Source organism: Rattus norvegicus, chromosome 12, assembly GCF_036323735.1.
Source record: "Rattus norvegicus strain BN/NHsdMcwi chromosome 12, GRCr8, whole genome shotgun sequence".
Lineage (NCBI taxonomy): Eukaryota > Metazoa > Chordata > Mammalia > Rodentia > Muridae > Rattus > Rattus norvegicus.
In genome coordinates this window covers 15,321,664-15,338,196 of record NC_086030.1, presented here as the reverse complement: position 1 = coordinate 15,338,196, position 16,533 = coordinate 15,321,664, and the positions used below count along the sequence as shown (strand labels likewise).

The window sequence follows — 16,533 nt, the reverse complement described above, 5'->3', positions numbered from 1 at the left end:
CCTTGCACAGCAAGCACCATGACCTGCTAAGCCATCGTGCTGACCCAGCCACTTTTGCTCCATCACAAAGTCAAACCATCAAAAGTTGATGGCCGTCTGTGTCTTAGTTAAGGTTTTTTTTTTTTTTTTGTTTTGTTTTGTTTTTTTTTGGTTCTTTTTTTTCGGAGCTGGGGACTGAACCCAGGGCCTTGCGCTTCCTAGGTAAGCGCTCTACCACTGAGCTAAATCCCCAGCCCCTTAGTTAAGGTTTTATGGCAAGGGCTGGAGAGGCAGCTCAGGGGTTAAGAGCACTGACTGCTCTTCCAGAGGTCCTGAGTTCAAGTTCCAGCAACCACATGGTGGCTCATGACCATCTGTAGTGGGATCTGCTGCCCTCTTCCAGTGTGTCTGAAGACAGCTACAGTGTACTCATATACATAAAATAAATAAATTATTTTAAAAAATGTTTTATCGAGAAGAGACACCACAATCAAGGCAATTCTTATAATGGAAAACATCTAATTGGGGCTGCCTTACAGGTTCAGAGTTTCAGTCTGTTACCATGGCAGCATGCAAGCACACATGGTGCTGGAGAAGGAGCTGGGAGTTCTACATCTTGACTGAAGGCATCCAGGAGGAGTCTGTCTTCTGCAGCCCGGGAGGAGACTTAATCCCCACTGGATGGAGTCTGAGCATAGGAGCCCTCAAAGCCCGCCCACACAGTGACACACCTCCTCCGAGACTACACCCACTCCAGCAAAGCCACTCCTCCTAAGAGTGCCACTTCCCATGGCATTGGAACACATGAGTCCATGGGGGCCACACCTGTTCAAACCATCACAATGTGTAAACATTTTTTTTTTTTTTTTGGTGAGGATGGGCCTCACTATGGAGTCCAGAATGGCCTGAAACTCTCAGTGATCCCCCAGTCTCAGCCTCCCATTGCTGACATTATGGTCCTGAGCTATTACACCCAGATAAACATTTTAAAAAAATGAATTTCGGAGGCATTTTTACTTTAGAATAAGCTGTTGCAACTGATTTTTACACGTTTAACATGTACTATGATGTCAATGAGAAATCAAGCTAGACTTGAATTCAAAACTTCCTCCCTACCATGACTACTACTAGCTTCCATAGTACCAGAAGGTGTTGTGGGGGAGAAAAGCCACCAACAGTGTCCCTACAGCCAACCCAACGTGCTACAATACAACCTTCCAGGCAAGATGCTCCCCCTGGTACAACAGGGGCACGGGGGTTATGGGAAAGACCAACCATTTTTGGATTAGAGCAATAAGAAAAATAAAACCTTGAGGGGACTGGGGAGATGCCTCAGAGGGTAAAGGTGCTGGCTGCACTTGGGTGAAGATCTGAGTTCAAATCTCCAGCTAGCCATGCACATCACTTGTAACCCTAATCCTGCTGGGGGCAGAGATAGGAAGGAAGATCATAGGGTATTGATGGCTGCCAGGCTAGCTCCAGATGCAGTGACAGACCCTGTCTCAAATAAGGAAGGTGGAGAGTGATGGAGCAGGTCACACCACACATGCACATGTGTGCATGCACGCATTCACCCACAATTGACACCCACACCCATAACACACGCCCACACACACACTCTCTCATATGTGTGTGCACGCAAACACCAACACCACACACACATACACACATACACACACACACAGAGAGAGAGAGAGAGAGAGAGAGAGAGAGAGAGAGAGAGAGAGAGAGAGAGAGAGAGAATGTTGAATGGGAGAGGGCGTAGAAGTGGAATGTCCTAAGGACGAATTGGATTAATAAAAAGGAGAAGATAATGCAGACAAGTGGTGTCCAGAGGTTGAGAAATAAGTGGGTAGAGGGTGAGAAGGGATTTTTAATGGAGGAAGCAAGGCAGGCTTAGGACAGTATCTGGAAAGACAGCAAGTCACACAGGTGTCTGGGTCAAGAGAACAGGCAGCACAAAGGCTAGCTGTGTGTCCAAAGCACAGAGAAGACACAATGTTACTAGAGCAGAGGGTAGGGTAAAGTCAGTAACAAAGTAACAAACAAACAGTAAAAAAGGCCAAGGATTGTGCAGTCTTGTGGTCACATGAGGACTTTATCATTTTCACCCGGAGCTATGAGGATGTCAACACAAACGTGACATGATCTCCCTCCCCCTCCCCCTTCCTTTCCCCTCCTCTCTCCCTCCCCGCTCTCCCTCTCCCTCTTCCTCTCTCTTGCTGTCATGGTATTAGAAATGAAATTGAGAACCCTGTGAATACTCTGCAAAACTCTACCACTGAGCCACACCCCAGCCCCTCACTGGAGGGTTCTAGGCAGGGGCTCTACCACTGAGCCACGCCCCCAGCCCCTCACTGGGGGATTCTAGGCGGGGCTCTACCACTGAGCCACGCCCCCAGCCCCTCACTGGGGGATTCTAGGCGGGGCTCTACCACTGAGCCACGCCCCCAGCCCCTCACTGGGGGATTCTAGGAGGGGCTCTACCACTGAGCCACGCCCCCAGCCCCTCACTGGGGGATTCTAGGCGGGGGCTCTACCACTGAACCACACCCACAGCCCCTCACTGGGGGATTCTAGGCAGGGGCTCTACCACTGAACCACACCCCAGCCCCTCACTGGGGGATTCTAGGCAGGGGCTCAGCCACTGAGCCACACCCCAGCCCCTCACTGGGGGATTCTAGGCAGGGACTCTACCACTGAGTCACGCGCCCAGTCCATCCTTAGAAGATTTTAGACAAATGATCTATTTATGAGTCGTATTCTCCACCCCAACTTACATTTTTGAGGTGTTGTGATTTGGAAAAGCTGGAGCAGGGCAATATGGAAGTGGGGATCTGACTAAGATGGCCCTGCCTACTCTAGGTGTCAGTGATCACATGGCTCTGGGCCATGACAGCAGAAGTGCCAGAAGTGACTAGAAGAACAAATTCAAAGTACATTTTAAAGATAGAACCAAGCACTTTCAGGGCGGATTGGGAGAAGAACAGCTTAAACTCAAGGCTTTTGCTTTCATCCAACGAGTGGATGGATTTGTCATCGGCAGGGGGAATGGTGAAGTTGGGCGGCTTATGGAGCAGGTTCAAGCTAAGGGGCAGAGAGCAGTCAGAGCTTGGTGCGTTTAGATGTCTGTTAGATTTGAAGTGGCGGTGTGGGGAAGGGACTTGGACATGTAAGTCTGGAGACTGGAGATTATAAAGTTGGGAGTCTCGGACTTGGAAAGACAATAGTAAAAACTTAATGTCTGGGGCTGGAGAGGTGGCTCAGGACATACTGCTCTTCCAGAGGACCAGAATTTAGCTCCCAGCCCCAGCGCCCTCTTCTGGGAGCTGTGGGTACTGCACTCACATTCAGAAATGCACACTCTCACTGCACGTATACACATGATAAAAATTTGAAAAGTAAAAGTTTTAATGCCTTCCAGCCATGTTTCTTTGTGACTCTATTCACAGTAGGCAAGTCGTGGAACTAGCCTCAATGTCCATCCATAGATTAATGGGTAAGAAAATATGGTATGATATATCTAATGGACTTTTTTTTTAAAATTCATTTATTTATTTCATGTAAGTACACTGTCACGGTCTTCAGACACAACAGAAGAGGGCATCGGATCCCTTTACAGATGGTTGTAAGCCACCATGTGGTTTCTGGGATTTGAACTCAGGACCTCTGGAAGAGCAGTCGGTGCTCTAAACCACTGAGCCATCTCTCCAGCCCTCTAAGGACTTTTAAAAAAGATTTATTTATTACATTAAGTACACTGTAGCTGTCTTCAGATACACCAGAAGAGGGCATCAGATCCCATTACAGATGGGTGTGAGCCACCATGTGGTTGCTGGGAACTGAACTCAGGACCTCTGGAAGAGCAGTCGGGGCTCTTAACCACTGAGCCATCTCTCCAGCCCCTCTAATGGACTTTTAAAATTATTATCTTTAATCTTTCCTCTGACTTCTAACAGTTCCCCATCCATTCCTCCTCCCCCTCACCCCACTACCCCTGTCTCCAAGAGGATGTCCCTACACCCCACCCCACCCCACCAGATGGGACCTCATCCCTGGGACCTCAAGTCTCTTGAGGGTTAGTTCCTCTTCTCTCACTGAGACCAAAGCCACAGTCCTCTGCTGTGTCAGGGGCCTCATATCAGCTGGTGTATGCTGCCTGGTTGGTGGCTCAGTGTCTGAGAGATCTCAGGGGTCAGAGATTGCTGGTCTTCTCATGGGGTCACCCTTCTCCTTAACCTCTTCCAGCCTTTCCCTAATTCAACCACAGGGTCCCCAACTTCAGGCCATAGATTGGGAGCAAGTATCTGCCTCTGTCTCAGTCAGCTGCTTGGTGGGCCTCTCAGAGGGCAGCCATGCTAGGCTCCAATCTGCGGCCCTGGCTGTAGCACACCTCCTGGACTTTTTGTTTATATACATATACATATACATATACATATACATATACATATACATATACATATACATATACATATACATATACATACATATACACATACACATACACATACACACACACACACACAAAATATATAATTTTTTTTGAGACAGGGTTTCACTGTGTAGCCCAGGCTGTCCTGGAAATCACCCTGTAGACAAATCACCCTGTAGACCAAGCTGACCTGGCACTCAGAGGTCTGCCTGCCTCTGCATCCCAAGTGCTGGGATAAAAGGCACACACCACCACATCCTGGCTTTGAATGGACTATTATTCCATGCCATTTGCAGGAAACTGGATGAGACTGGAGTTCGTGGTGTTAAGCGAAATGAGTCAGGCTCGGAAAGACACATGTCACGTGCAGAATTCGACTTCTTAGGAAGTGAGACACCAGAGCAGGAGTGGAGGGGTCATCACTGGGGATGAGAACGAACAGGCATGAGTGGGAAAGGGTAGGGAAGAGTGATGAGGATCAGCAGAGTGGTTACTTTGTATAGTAAATACATGCTAATTAAAAATATAAAACTAGGGGTTGGGGATTTAGCTCAGTGGTAGAGCGCTTGCCTAGGAAGTGCAAGGCCCTGGGTTCGGTCCCCAGCTCCGAAAAAAAGAACCAAAAAAAAAAATATATATATATATATATATATATATATATAAACTGTGGAGCCAGTAGACAGCTCAGTGGGTAAAGTGCTTTCTGCAGAGCACGGGGACCTGAGTTGGAGCCCCATGGAAAGGCAGACGTGGTAGCACAGGTCTACAATCCCAGCACTCCCATGCAGAGACGGGAGCACAGACAGGAGAGTTGTTGGATGCCCATGAACCATGTAACCCGTAGTACCGAGTGTCAAGCAAGAGAGCCTGTCTTACCCAGTTAAGGAGCATCTCCTTTGACCTCTACACACATGCTGTGGGGGCACTGATACACAGGAACACACACACACACACACACACATCTCTCTCACACACATGTCACACACACACATCTCTCTCTCACACACACATCACATACACACATGTCTCACACATACACACACATCTCTCACACACACATCTCACACACACGTGCACACACACATCTCTCTCTCACACACATGTCACACACACGTCTTACACAAAGGTCTCACACATACATACACACTTCTCTCACACACACGTCTCACACACACGTGTCTCTCTCATGCACACACATCTCACACACATGCACGCGCACACACACATACATACATGTCTCACACACATGTCACACACACACGTCTCTCTCTCACACACACATGTCATACACACACGTCTCACACATACACACACATTTCTCACACACACACACGTCTCACACACACGTGTGTGCACACACACACAAGTGCTGTTGTTTTTAAAGGAGAAAGGAACATAAATGTTAATCATAGGCTCTTGATTTGAAAAAGTCCATGTAAATCTTAATAAAGATCAACTCTTTATTAAGACACGAGGGCTGGCAAGAGGGCTCAGCAGGTACAGGCACTTGCCACCAAGCCCAATGACCTGAGTTTGATTCCTGATCCCTACATGGCAGAAAGAGAGAAGTAAATACCTAGTTTGTTCTTGGACCTCCACATGCACGAGCCCACAAGTGCACACATACACAGATAAGCAAATACGTAAATAAACAAACACACCTCCCCGCTCATTTTCAAGAGAGGCTTTCAAGAGTAATGTAGTGCACGGGGCAGATTGTGAGATCAGGTGACGATTATGGAAGACGATGTGGCTAGCCTATCAGTGCTTTTGACCGTATCAGGGAAAGTACTCGATCTTTACTTTAAGAATGTCTGAGTAGGGGGTTGGGGATTTAGCTCAGTGGTAGAGCGCTTGCCTAGCAAGCGCAAGGCCCTGGGTTCGGTCCCCAGCTCCAAAAAAAAGAAAAGAAAAAAAAAAAAAAGAAGAATGTCTGAGTAGGCTCAGGAGGCAGCCTAGTCAGTAAAGAGATCAAGATCCTGGTTCCCAGAATGCATGTTAAGAGAAGCAAAGCCAGGTACAACAGTTATCTCAGCACTGAGGAGGCACAGCCAGGGTCTCCTGGGTCTGCTGGACAGCCAAACTCAACAATTAGTGGGCAGATCCTGTGTCAAAACAAACTACAATAAAACCCCTAAACCACTCCCCCCCCCAAAAAAAAACTAAGAACCAACCAACCAAACATAAAAACAGTGTCAAGAGTGAAGAAAGAAGATGCCTGAGGTTGACCTCTGCCCCACACTTATGTGCGCACACAGGTGTATCATGTGGACACACGTGAACACACACACAGAATGTCAAGGACATTGGCCTCTTACACGAACAATGGTCTCTCTCTTCTGAGCAAGACATTTTGTTTCAATTTGTTTTCTTTAGTTAAGTCCTTGCAAAAACTGTCTTCCCTAAGGAACCGACTGACAAGCTTCCTATTTACTAAGGAAGAAAATTACATATTTATATATATTACATATATATATTTGTAGCACTCTGGGGAGTCAGACGTATGGGGAGAGACAGAGACGCAGAGACAGGAAGTCAGAGACAATGACTCAGAGATAGGAGACAGAGACAGAGAGGGAGAAGGAGAAAGAGGAGGGGGAGGAGAGAGGGAGAGGGGGGAGATTAGAGAGACAGACACACAGAGACAACAGTGGTACAGTGGTACCAGGGGTTTGCCGTGTAGTTATGAGAGTCAGAATTCAGAGTCTCAGCCACCGTGTAACAAGCCGGGCACTCGGCAAATATGTAACCTCCAGCTCCAAATGAGCTAATGTCCCCTTCTGGCCATGGTGGGCACAGATCCACTGTCTTAGTCACTGGTCTATTACTGTGAAGAGACACCTTGACCAGGGCAACTATTATAAGAGAAAACATTTAACTGGGGTCTTGCTTAGAGTCTCAGAGATTTACTCCATGACCATCCTGGCAGGGAGCCTGGTGGCAGCAGGCAGGCAGGCAGGCAGACAGGCAGGCAGGCAGGCAGACAGCAGACAGACAGCAGGCAGGCAGGCAGCAGGCAGGAAGGCAGGCAACAGGCAGCAGGCAGGCAGGCAGGCAGCAGGCAGCAGGCAGCAGGCAGCAGGCAGCAGGCAGCAGGCAGCAGGCAGCAGGCAGCAGGCAGCAGGCAGCAGGCAGGCAGCAGGCAGACAGCAGGCAGGCAGGCAGCAGGCAGGAAGGTAGACAGCAGGCAGCAGGCAGCAGGCAGGCAGCAGGCAGGCAGCAGGCAGGCAGCAGGCAGGCAGGTAGACAGCAGGCAGCAGGCAGCAGGCAGCAGGCAGCAGGCAGCAGGCAGCAGGCAGGCAGACAGCAGGCAGATATCAGGCAGCCACTGTAGCAGTAGCTGAGAGCTACAGCCTGAGCTGTAGGCAGAGAAACATACTCTAGACTTAGCATGGGTTTTTGAAACCTCAAAGGCCACCTCCGGAGATAAGACTTCCTCCACTAAAGCCATACCTCCTAATCCTTCCAATCCTTTCCAACAGTGCCACTCCCTAGTGACAAAGCATTCCAATAGATGAGCCTGTGGGGACTGATCTTATGCAAACCACCACGCCCTCCACACACATTTGGACACAGACACATACAAGTACACGAATGAAAGCAAATCTTTCTAAAGACGTCCATAAAGAGGGGCTAGAGAGGTAGCTCAGTAGGCGAAGCACCTGCCACTCATGCAGGAGATGAGGGTTCGGTTCCCAGCACCGAAGTCAGGCAGTGTCAATCACTCTGTTCCAGGGACTCTGACAATTCTGGTCTCTGCAAAGCATACATGGTGCAATGCACACACAGATACACATAAAAATAAACCTTAAAAATATGTGAAGATCATGTATTTCTTTTCTCTTCGGTTGCTAGGGAGCTCAGACCTACGCTGGAAACTTAGTTACTCAGTTTGTGTGTTTGATTTACTTTTCTTCACTCCAACAAGAACAACTTTTATTTTGAGATGGGTTTCACACAGCCCAGGTTGGCTTTAAACTCATCAACTATGACCCCGAACTCATGATCTCCCTGTATCTGCTTCCCAGTCGTTGGGACCCCAGAGTCACGATACCCAAGCCTGATGTAGCTTCTAACTTTTAGCAACTAAAGTTTTCATTTTTCAATTTTATTTCTATCATAGGTACCCTTGTTTTAACGTGCCTCAAATCTACATGGAATGAGGCAGGACGGAAAAGAAAGAAACATAATTGAATAAAACTGCTTTTTAATAACAACGGAACTCATTTATAAATAAAAAGATATCGAAAATCTGCCTCAAAGGTAATTTTATATAGGCTGAATCTCATATTCCAACTGACTTTCATTATAAAATTGAGGATAAGTCCCTCTAGGAGGAAGAACATTAGTCCCAAAACATTCTAAAAAATCACATTCCAAAATGCATTGCTTATATAAATTCTCACATTTTAAAGGAATTAGGTACCCTACAGAGTAGGGCACTGAGAAGAATATGCAAAGTAAGTCACAAAGCAAGAAAGTGCAAAATATTGCTTTTATGTCCTGGAATAACCATTTAAGGCTTATAAGAAAAGAGTGTGAGTTTCCTATTTGGATTTTTTATTTATGGTGTGTGTGCACATGAGTGTGTACAATATGTGCCTTGAGGTCAGAGGACAACTTGTGAGAGTCCATTGTTTTTCTACCAGGTAGTTTCCCAGGATTAAATTCAGGTCATCGGGCTTGGCCATGAGTGCCCTTACCTGCTGAGCCACCTCCCTGGCTCACGGTTTCCTGTTTAGACTCACAATCTTAGACTCTCCACAGCTGTTTCCTGTTTAGACTCACAGTCTTAGAATCTCCACAGCTGTTTCCGGAATTCCTGGAAACAGGTTTCTCAGACCTCAGACGGGCTCATACATCTTGACTTTACCACATCCCTCTGAGCCTGTTTTATTAATCTGTCAATATTGGATGTTTAAATCAATTTCTTGTTTAAGCTTAAATTGTCTTTCAGAGGAGGTGGTTTAAATCACATATGATAAACATGAGTTCACAGGTTTGCTCTTTTCTTAATGCATGTCATAATCAATTCATAAATACTTAAAACTTGTGTGTGGGGGACTGTGTGTCTGTGTGTGTGACAGTGTGTGTGCATGCCCACACATGTATGTGTGTGTGTAGGAGAGTGTGCATACACGTACCTACACATGTGTGTGTGTGTGCATGCACAACCCACACATGCATGTGTGTGTGTGAGAGAGTGTGCACTTGCATGCTCCTGCTTGCATGCATGTGTGTGTATGAGACAGTGTATGTGCATGTGCATACCTACACATGCATGTGCTTGTGTGTGAGTGTACACTTGCATCCCCATACATGTGTTTGTGTATGTGAGAGAGTGTGCACCTGCATGCTCATGCATGCATGCATGTATGTGTGTGTGTGTGAGAGAGAGAGTGCACTTGCATGCTCCTGCATACATGCGTGTGTGTGTATGAGACAGTGTACGTGCATGTGCATATCTACACATGCATGTGCTTGTGTGTGAGAGAGTGTGCACTTGCATCCCCATACATGTGTGTATGTGTATGTGTGTGTGTGTGTGTGTGTGTGTGTGTGAGAGAGAGAGAGAGAGAGAGAGAGAGAGAGAGAGAGAGAGAGAGAGAGAGAGAATGAGAATTTTCTCATTCTAAGCTGGGGCTGGAGGGATGGCTCAGTGGTTAAGAGCACTGACTGCTCTTCCAGAGGACCCAAGTTCAGCTCCTAGCACCTAGGCCCTAGAGAGAGAGTGTGCACTTGCATGCCCATGCATGCATGTGTGTGAGTTCATCAGCCAGGCTTCACCTTATTTTTGAGATGATGTCTCAGTGAACCTGGAGACCATGGGTCAGGCCAGGCTGACAGATCAGTGAACTTCAGGGATCCTCCTGCCTTCACCTTCTGAGTGCTGGGCTTATAGACAGTCTCCAAGCCCGCCTAGTTTTTTACGTGATCCTGGAAGTCTTCATATATGGATGCTTTACTAAGGCAATTCTCTGGTCTAAACTGTTTTCTTTATTGTTGTTGTTGTTGTTTTGGTTTGTTTTGGGTTTGTTGTTTTTAATGTGGTTTTGTGTATTGAACTCAAGTCCTCTTGCTTTCACGTTAAGCAAGTATTGACCGAGCCATTCCCAAAGTCTCTGTGTTCTTTATGTTTTATTTTGTTTGAAACAAGGTCTCATGTAGCCGGGACAGGCCTCAGACATCATCTAGCAGAGGCTGGCGATGGACTCCTGGTCCGCCTGACACCTCTCAAGCGCTGAGATGACAGGCGTGACACTCTACGCCTGGGTCATCTTCACAATACACTTGTGGGTTGGGCTTTCTCCACTGGTCACAACTATGGGTTAAGAGTGTTCTTGGAACTAATGCTGTGAAGTCAGAGGCAGAGGGCACCCTGGCTTGGGTTGTTAGGCAGGGGAATGCAGACAGAATTTTTACCTGTCATGTCATACTTGGACCACCAGGGGGAGCAGTGGCTCCACAGTTCCCCCATGCTCCCATGCTGTTCAAATGGTTACAATGACTCTCTCACTCTCCGAGGTCGAGGTCTCCCAATGCTGTTCCCACCATGGCTCACTGACACTTGTTTTTTTTTTTTTTTTTTAAACAAGCTTTTTAATCAAAGTATTCTCATAACTGAACTTGGATAGGCCCACTTGCCCAGCAGGTTGCAGGTGATGGGTTCACATTTTCTAGGCTCAAGGATGGGCGGCCTCTGCATGCCACAGGTGTCTGAGTGGCAGCATGGAGCTTGCTGGGCAGGAGGTAGGCGCAGATCAACTGGGTCAGCTATTTAAAGGTGGTCTCCAGCACTGGCCAAAGGGGCACTTGAATGAAGCACTGTCACATAGGTGCCCCACAAGCAAGCCCAGAAAAGCAGCTCAGCCTGGGGAGCCTGGCGCCTCTCCCACAGTGAGGGCCAGGCCAGGCAGAGGGTGCTCTACGTTTGTCAGGAAGGGCTCCCTTGTTCAAACCACATTCATAGGCACAGCTTCAGACGTCAGCAGGACATGGAGAAAGCAGGCTGACCCGGCCACAGCCCCACATGACCCACCCATCCTCTTTAGGTGCTGGTGTTTCAATGAGGCCCTGAGGGGAATGGCCAGCTGTCTTCCACCCAGGACCATGCATAGGCCTCCCAGCTTCTCTCTCCCCAACAGGGCACTGTGCAGGAAGTCCAGAAAAATAACTCATAAAATAAAAAACGAGGCACTGATGTCCAGGCAAACTCTGGCTCAGGGGACCCACCTGAAGCACATGGTCCTTCTTTTAAAAAATTATAGCAAAACCAAAGGACAGACATGGCCCTCGGAGTGAGCCCTGACAGGTATGCCTGCAGCTCCAGCCGGAGTCCTGCCAGTCCTACATTCAGCAGCTAAGTGCATGCTCCCAACAGCGGGCCCTCAGGCTGCTCCACAGTGATGCCAGCTGCTGCTGTTGCTGCTGTCACTGTCCACTGAGAAAGGCCAAGTGCCCTTTGGTGCATCTGTTGGCGTAGTGTCCTTTTTCACCACACTTGTAGCAAGTGACTTGCTCCAGCGGCCGGGGTCCCCGGTTGCCTGCACTGCTGTTTTGACTCTGCATGACCCCAATGACCTGCGGGGCTCTCTTTGTTGGAGGCTGTGTCTGCTGTGGTAGTGGGGGTTGCTCAGTGGTTCCCATGGGCAGTTCAAATCGAGGGTGCATGAATTTACATGATGGTCCCTCAGGGCAGAATCCAACAAGGTAGTTCACACAAATGACTCTCCGGGTTCGCCGATGCCTGCAAAGGGGACCATGCTTACAGAAGCCACGGTCATACCAAGGGCAGTCCTTTATCTTGGATTCAGGGTCGATGTGCAGGAAGGGGCACTCCTTGTTGCTGCACTCCCCGAACTTGGAGTAAAAGTAGCACTCTGGCATCTTGGTCATGTCGTATTCGTGCAAGAACTCACACTGGTCCCCTTTCTTGCACAGTCCTCTCAGCCAGTGTTTGCACACAACTGTCTTCTCACCACTAATGTGGCGGAATGGGCACATGCTCCCTAATAGTCAGAGGGCAGAAGAGCTGAGCAAACATGGGAATGAGACCAGGACCCAATGAGGGAATGACGTCCTGACCAGAAACCATGAAGTCAAGGTGCCTGGCCCACCTCCAAGGTCTACTGCTTCACCAAGTAACTGCACTTTGCCACAGGCCGCTTTCAAAAAGAATTCACAGACAGCAGTCCCCGACTTATCCATGCCGGGGAAGGGCAGCGGCTGCGCCCCGAGCTGCTGCTCCACGGCGATTGCCAAGTCGAACTTGATGTGATCCACGCTGGCGATTATTTCCTGCATGGCGGCGGCGGCCTCGGGCCCAGCTCCCCCTCAGGTCTCTCAGCCGCTCTCCGTGCTTCACACTACCTCTCCTGGTCCCCTTCTCGCTTGCCGCCCCCGCTGCCTCCCCGCGAGGTCACTGACACTTGTTAAATCCCTCCCACTCCCATCCCGCAAAAGGACCAGGGTGCTGCACTGTGGGTCCTCCTTCCATTCCCAGTAGGACTCAACATAGCTTACCTAGTCTAGGTCATCTTCAACATCATCCACTTGACTGTTATCACTACAGATTTCAAAGCCAGCCTCCCAGTGAGGTCCTCATACTGTGACGTGACAGGTCCCTCCTTTCTATTATACCCCACATTCTGCACAGTCTTTGGTGGGACCGAGAATCTTCCCTGATTTCCGTAGGTTTTTCTAAGACATCATTGTCTTTTCTCATTCTAAGCTGGGGCTGGAGAGATGGCTCAGTGGTTAAGAGCACTGACTGCTCTTCCAGAGGACCCAAGTTCAGCTCCTAGCACCTAGCCCCTAGGCCAGGTGACTCATAGCAACCTGTAACTTTGGTCCCATAGGATCTGACAACCTCTTCTGGTCTTAGAGAATACAACACACGTGTGACAAACAGTCACAAAGACACACCCAAATATATAGACATTATAAATCAACAACACACCAACCATAGGCTGGGCATGCAGTTTGTTGATAGGGTTTCTTCCTCAGCATATGTGGGCCCCTGGGCCTGATCCCTGGTGATGTTAAATTGGGTGTGTAAGCCTGCAGTCTCGGCACCGCGTGTGGAGGCAGGAGGCAGGAGGCAGGAGGCAGGAGGCAGGAGGCAGGAGGCAGGAGGCAGGAGGCAGGAGGCAGGAGGCAGGAGGCAGGAGGCAGGAGGCAGGAGGCAGGAGGCAGGAGGCAGGAGGCAGGAGGCAGGAGGCAGGAGGCAGGAGGCAGGAGAGCCCGGTGTTTAAGGGCAACCTTGGCCATGTAAAGAGTTTAAAGCCAAACATGAAACCCTGTCTCAAACAAGATAAAACAACAAACACCAAACCAAACCTGCATTCTGAGCCATACTGGTGGTCGTTTTGGGTGATCTCTGACCAGAGCTGTTGTATTTAATCCCTTGCATTTCGTGCCTGGCTGTTTCCCCAAGTCTTGCTGTTGAACTGGACGGGCTGTTTTACTCCTGGCTTCTTAGCACCTGGTGGCCACATAGCCAATGACCTTTCTACAGTCGACTGACTGAGCTAGCTCTTCCCATGGTCATCCTGTATGGTCTGGCCGTGGTCTATAAACAATATCGCAGTCAGCCCCCTCCCTTGCCTCATTTGTCCCGCTCTTTTATCTGACCCCTCCTCACTGGCTAACCCTTCCCTTGCTCTGATTCGTTTGGTTGTTGCTACTGGTATTTGTGTGTGTTTTTGAATATTCACATATGTGTGTTTGCATGTGAGTGCATGTGTGTGTATAGGTGGATGCACATGTGTGTGTGCATGTGTGTGCGTGTGTGTATGTGGGTGCATGTGTGTGTATGTGGGTGCATGTGTGTGTATGTGGGTGCACGTGTGTGTGCATGTGGGTGCACATGTGTGTGTGCACGTGTGTATATGTGGGTGCACATGTGTGTGTGCGTGTGTGTGCATGTGTGTGTGTGTGCGTGTGTGCGCGTGCGCGCGCGCGTGTGAACACATCTATGCGGAGGCAACCTTTGGCTGTCCTCTTGCTGAGACCTGGGACTTACCGATTAGGTTTGGTTGGCTGCTCAACTAACCTTGGGGATCTTCTTATCTCCTGGGATGTGACTCAGTTGGTAGAATGTTTACTTATTTTGCATAAAGTCCTGGGCTCTACCTCCAGCACTGCTGCCTTGGTTATTGTTCTTTTGCTGGGAAGAGACACCCGTGACTGAAGCAATTTACAAAAGAAAGCATTTAATGGGGGCTTGCTTCTGGTTTCAGAGGGTGGGTCCATGACCGGTATAGCTGAAGGTGTGGACGCAGGTAGGCAGAGAAGGTGCTGAAACAGAAACTGGGAGTTTACATCATCTCCAACAAGGCCGTGCCTCCCTGTCCCTCCCAAAACAGTGACATCAGCCAGGGACCAAACATTCAAATTTAGGAGCCTGTGGGGGCCACTGCCATTCAAGCCACCACAACTGCCTCAATTGGATGCGGTAGTGCAGGCTTGTAATCTCAGCACTGGGGAGATAGAGACAGAAGGATTAGAAGTTCAAGGTCATCCTCAGCTACATCGTGACTCTGAGGCCAGCCTGTGACATCTAAAAAAGGCATGGGTACTGGCCCATTGCCTGTGTGACGTGGGTCATTGGGGGGTGGCTTCCTAGACACAAGAGAGTCAGCAAACACTGCTGTGGGCTGGGATGGTATGATTCCCTTTCCGTTTGGAGTCTCTTGTGGACCTCACCGGGAAAGCGTTTCTGGAATGGGGGTTCTGTTGGTTGCTTTTCTCTCTGCTAACAACAACACTTGAGGAAGAAAAAAAATTGTCTTAGTTTTTGTTGCTGTGAAAAAACACTGTCTCTGTCGGTGTTCTTTTGCTGTGAAGAGACATTGTGGCCAAGGTAACCCTTATAAGAGAAAGCATTTAATCGGGGGCTTGCTTATGGTTTCAGAGGTTTAGTCCATTATCATCATGGAGGGGAGCTTGGTGGCAGGCAGGCAGGCAGGCAGGCTGGCAGGCATGGTGCTACAGAAGTAGTTGATAGCTATATCCTGATTCTCAGGCATGGATAGGGAGAGAGAGAGACAGAGACAGAGAGAGAGACAGACAGAGAAAGAGAGAAGCAGAGAGAGAGGCAGAGACAGAGAGAGACACACAGAGAGAGACAGAGATACAGAGAGAGACAGAGACAGAGAGACAGAGAGTCAGAGACAGAGACACACACATGTACATACACAGAAAGACAGACATAGAGAGAAACAGAGAGTCAGAGAGAGATAAGAGACATAGAAAGAGACATAGACATAGAAAGACACAGGGAGAGTGCTAGACAGAGACAGACAGACACAAAGGGAGAGAGAGAGACAGACAGACAGACAGACTGGGCTTTTGAAACCTCAAAGCCCACCCCCAATGACTCACTTCCACCAACAGGGCCACACCTCCTAATCCTTCTAATCCTTTCAAAGAGTTCCACTCCCTGATGACTAGTCATTCAAATATATGAGCCTAAGGGGGGTATTCTCATTCAAATAGCCATAGGGTTTGTATGGAATCCCAGCTTGAGGGTACAGTGCTGGGAAAAATGGTGGCAGTAGCTTGAGGCGGATGGCCATGTTGCATTCATAGTCAAGAGACAGATGAATGTTGGTGCCCTTTCTCCCTCATATGTAGTCTGAGATCCCAGGCAATGAGACAGTGCTGAGCACATCTAGGACAACTCTTCCTCCCTCACTGAACTCTAGAAGGTCCCTCACAGACATCCGTCACGGAGATGTGTCTCCAAGGTGAATCTGTCAAGCTGACAAGCAATTTTAACCACCACAGATATGTTCTGCTGAACCAAACCCACATTACCCCATCTAAATACCCACCTTTAGCATTCAGCTGACTGCCATGACACGGACACACCCATCATGGCTGACTCCAAATTAGCAACATGGCCCCATCAAATAGAAACACATAGTCAGCTCTTGGGAGCCTGGAGTTCTGGCCACCACTGTTTATTCTCTGCTGAAGGTGACAAGAAAAGACTGGTGCAGGCCAGTGAGGGAAGGGTATGCCTTCTGGAAGCACAGTTCATGATGAAGTGACCCTCACAATAAGCTAGGTCTGAAGAAACCATTTAAGGAGACTACTATCCCCATGAGAGAAATGAG

General features: G+C 48.7%; 1 protein-coding gene across 1 annotated transcript; it reads right to left on the bottom strand.

Annotated features, from left to right (window-relative positions):
• Positions 1-10,982: 10,982 nt before the first annotated feature.
• Positions 10,983-12,750, bottom strand: Cpsf4l2 (cleavage and polyadenylation specific factor 4 like 2). Its single transcript, XM_002727934.7, has 2 exons — positions 12,558-12,750; positions 10,983-12,416 (listed from the first exon to the last, which is right to left on the bottom strand). The coding sequence occupies exons 1-2, from the start codon at positions 12,713-12,715 to the stop codon at positions 11,843-11,845; spliced, it is 732 nt and encodes a 243-aa protein (XP_002727980.1). The 5' UTR covers positions 12,716-12,750; the 3' UTR covers positions 10,983-11,842.
• Between the last annotated feature and the right edge of the window lie 3,783 nt (positions 12,751-16,533).

Coding starts and splice junctions, on each gene's coding strand:
- Cpsf4l2 (XM_002727934.7), bottom strand. CDS start 12,715: ATGCAGGAAATAATCGCCAGCGTGGATCACATCAAGTTCGACTTGGCA. Junction 12,417..12,557: donor GCGGCCTGTGGCAAAGTGCA/GTTACTTGGTGA, acceptor ACTATTAGGGAG/CATGTGCCCATTCCGCCACA.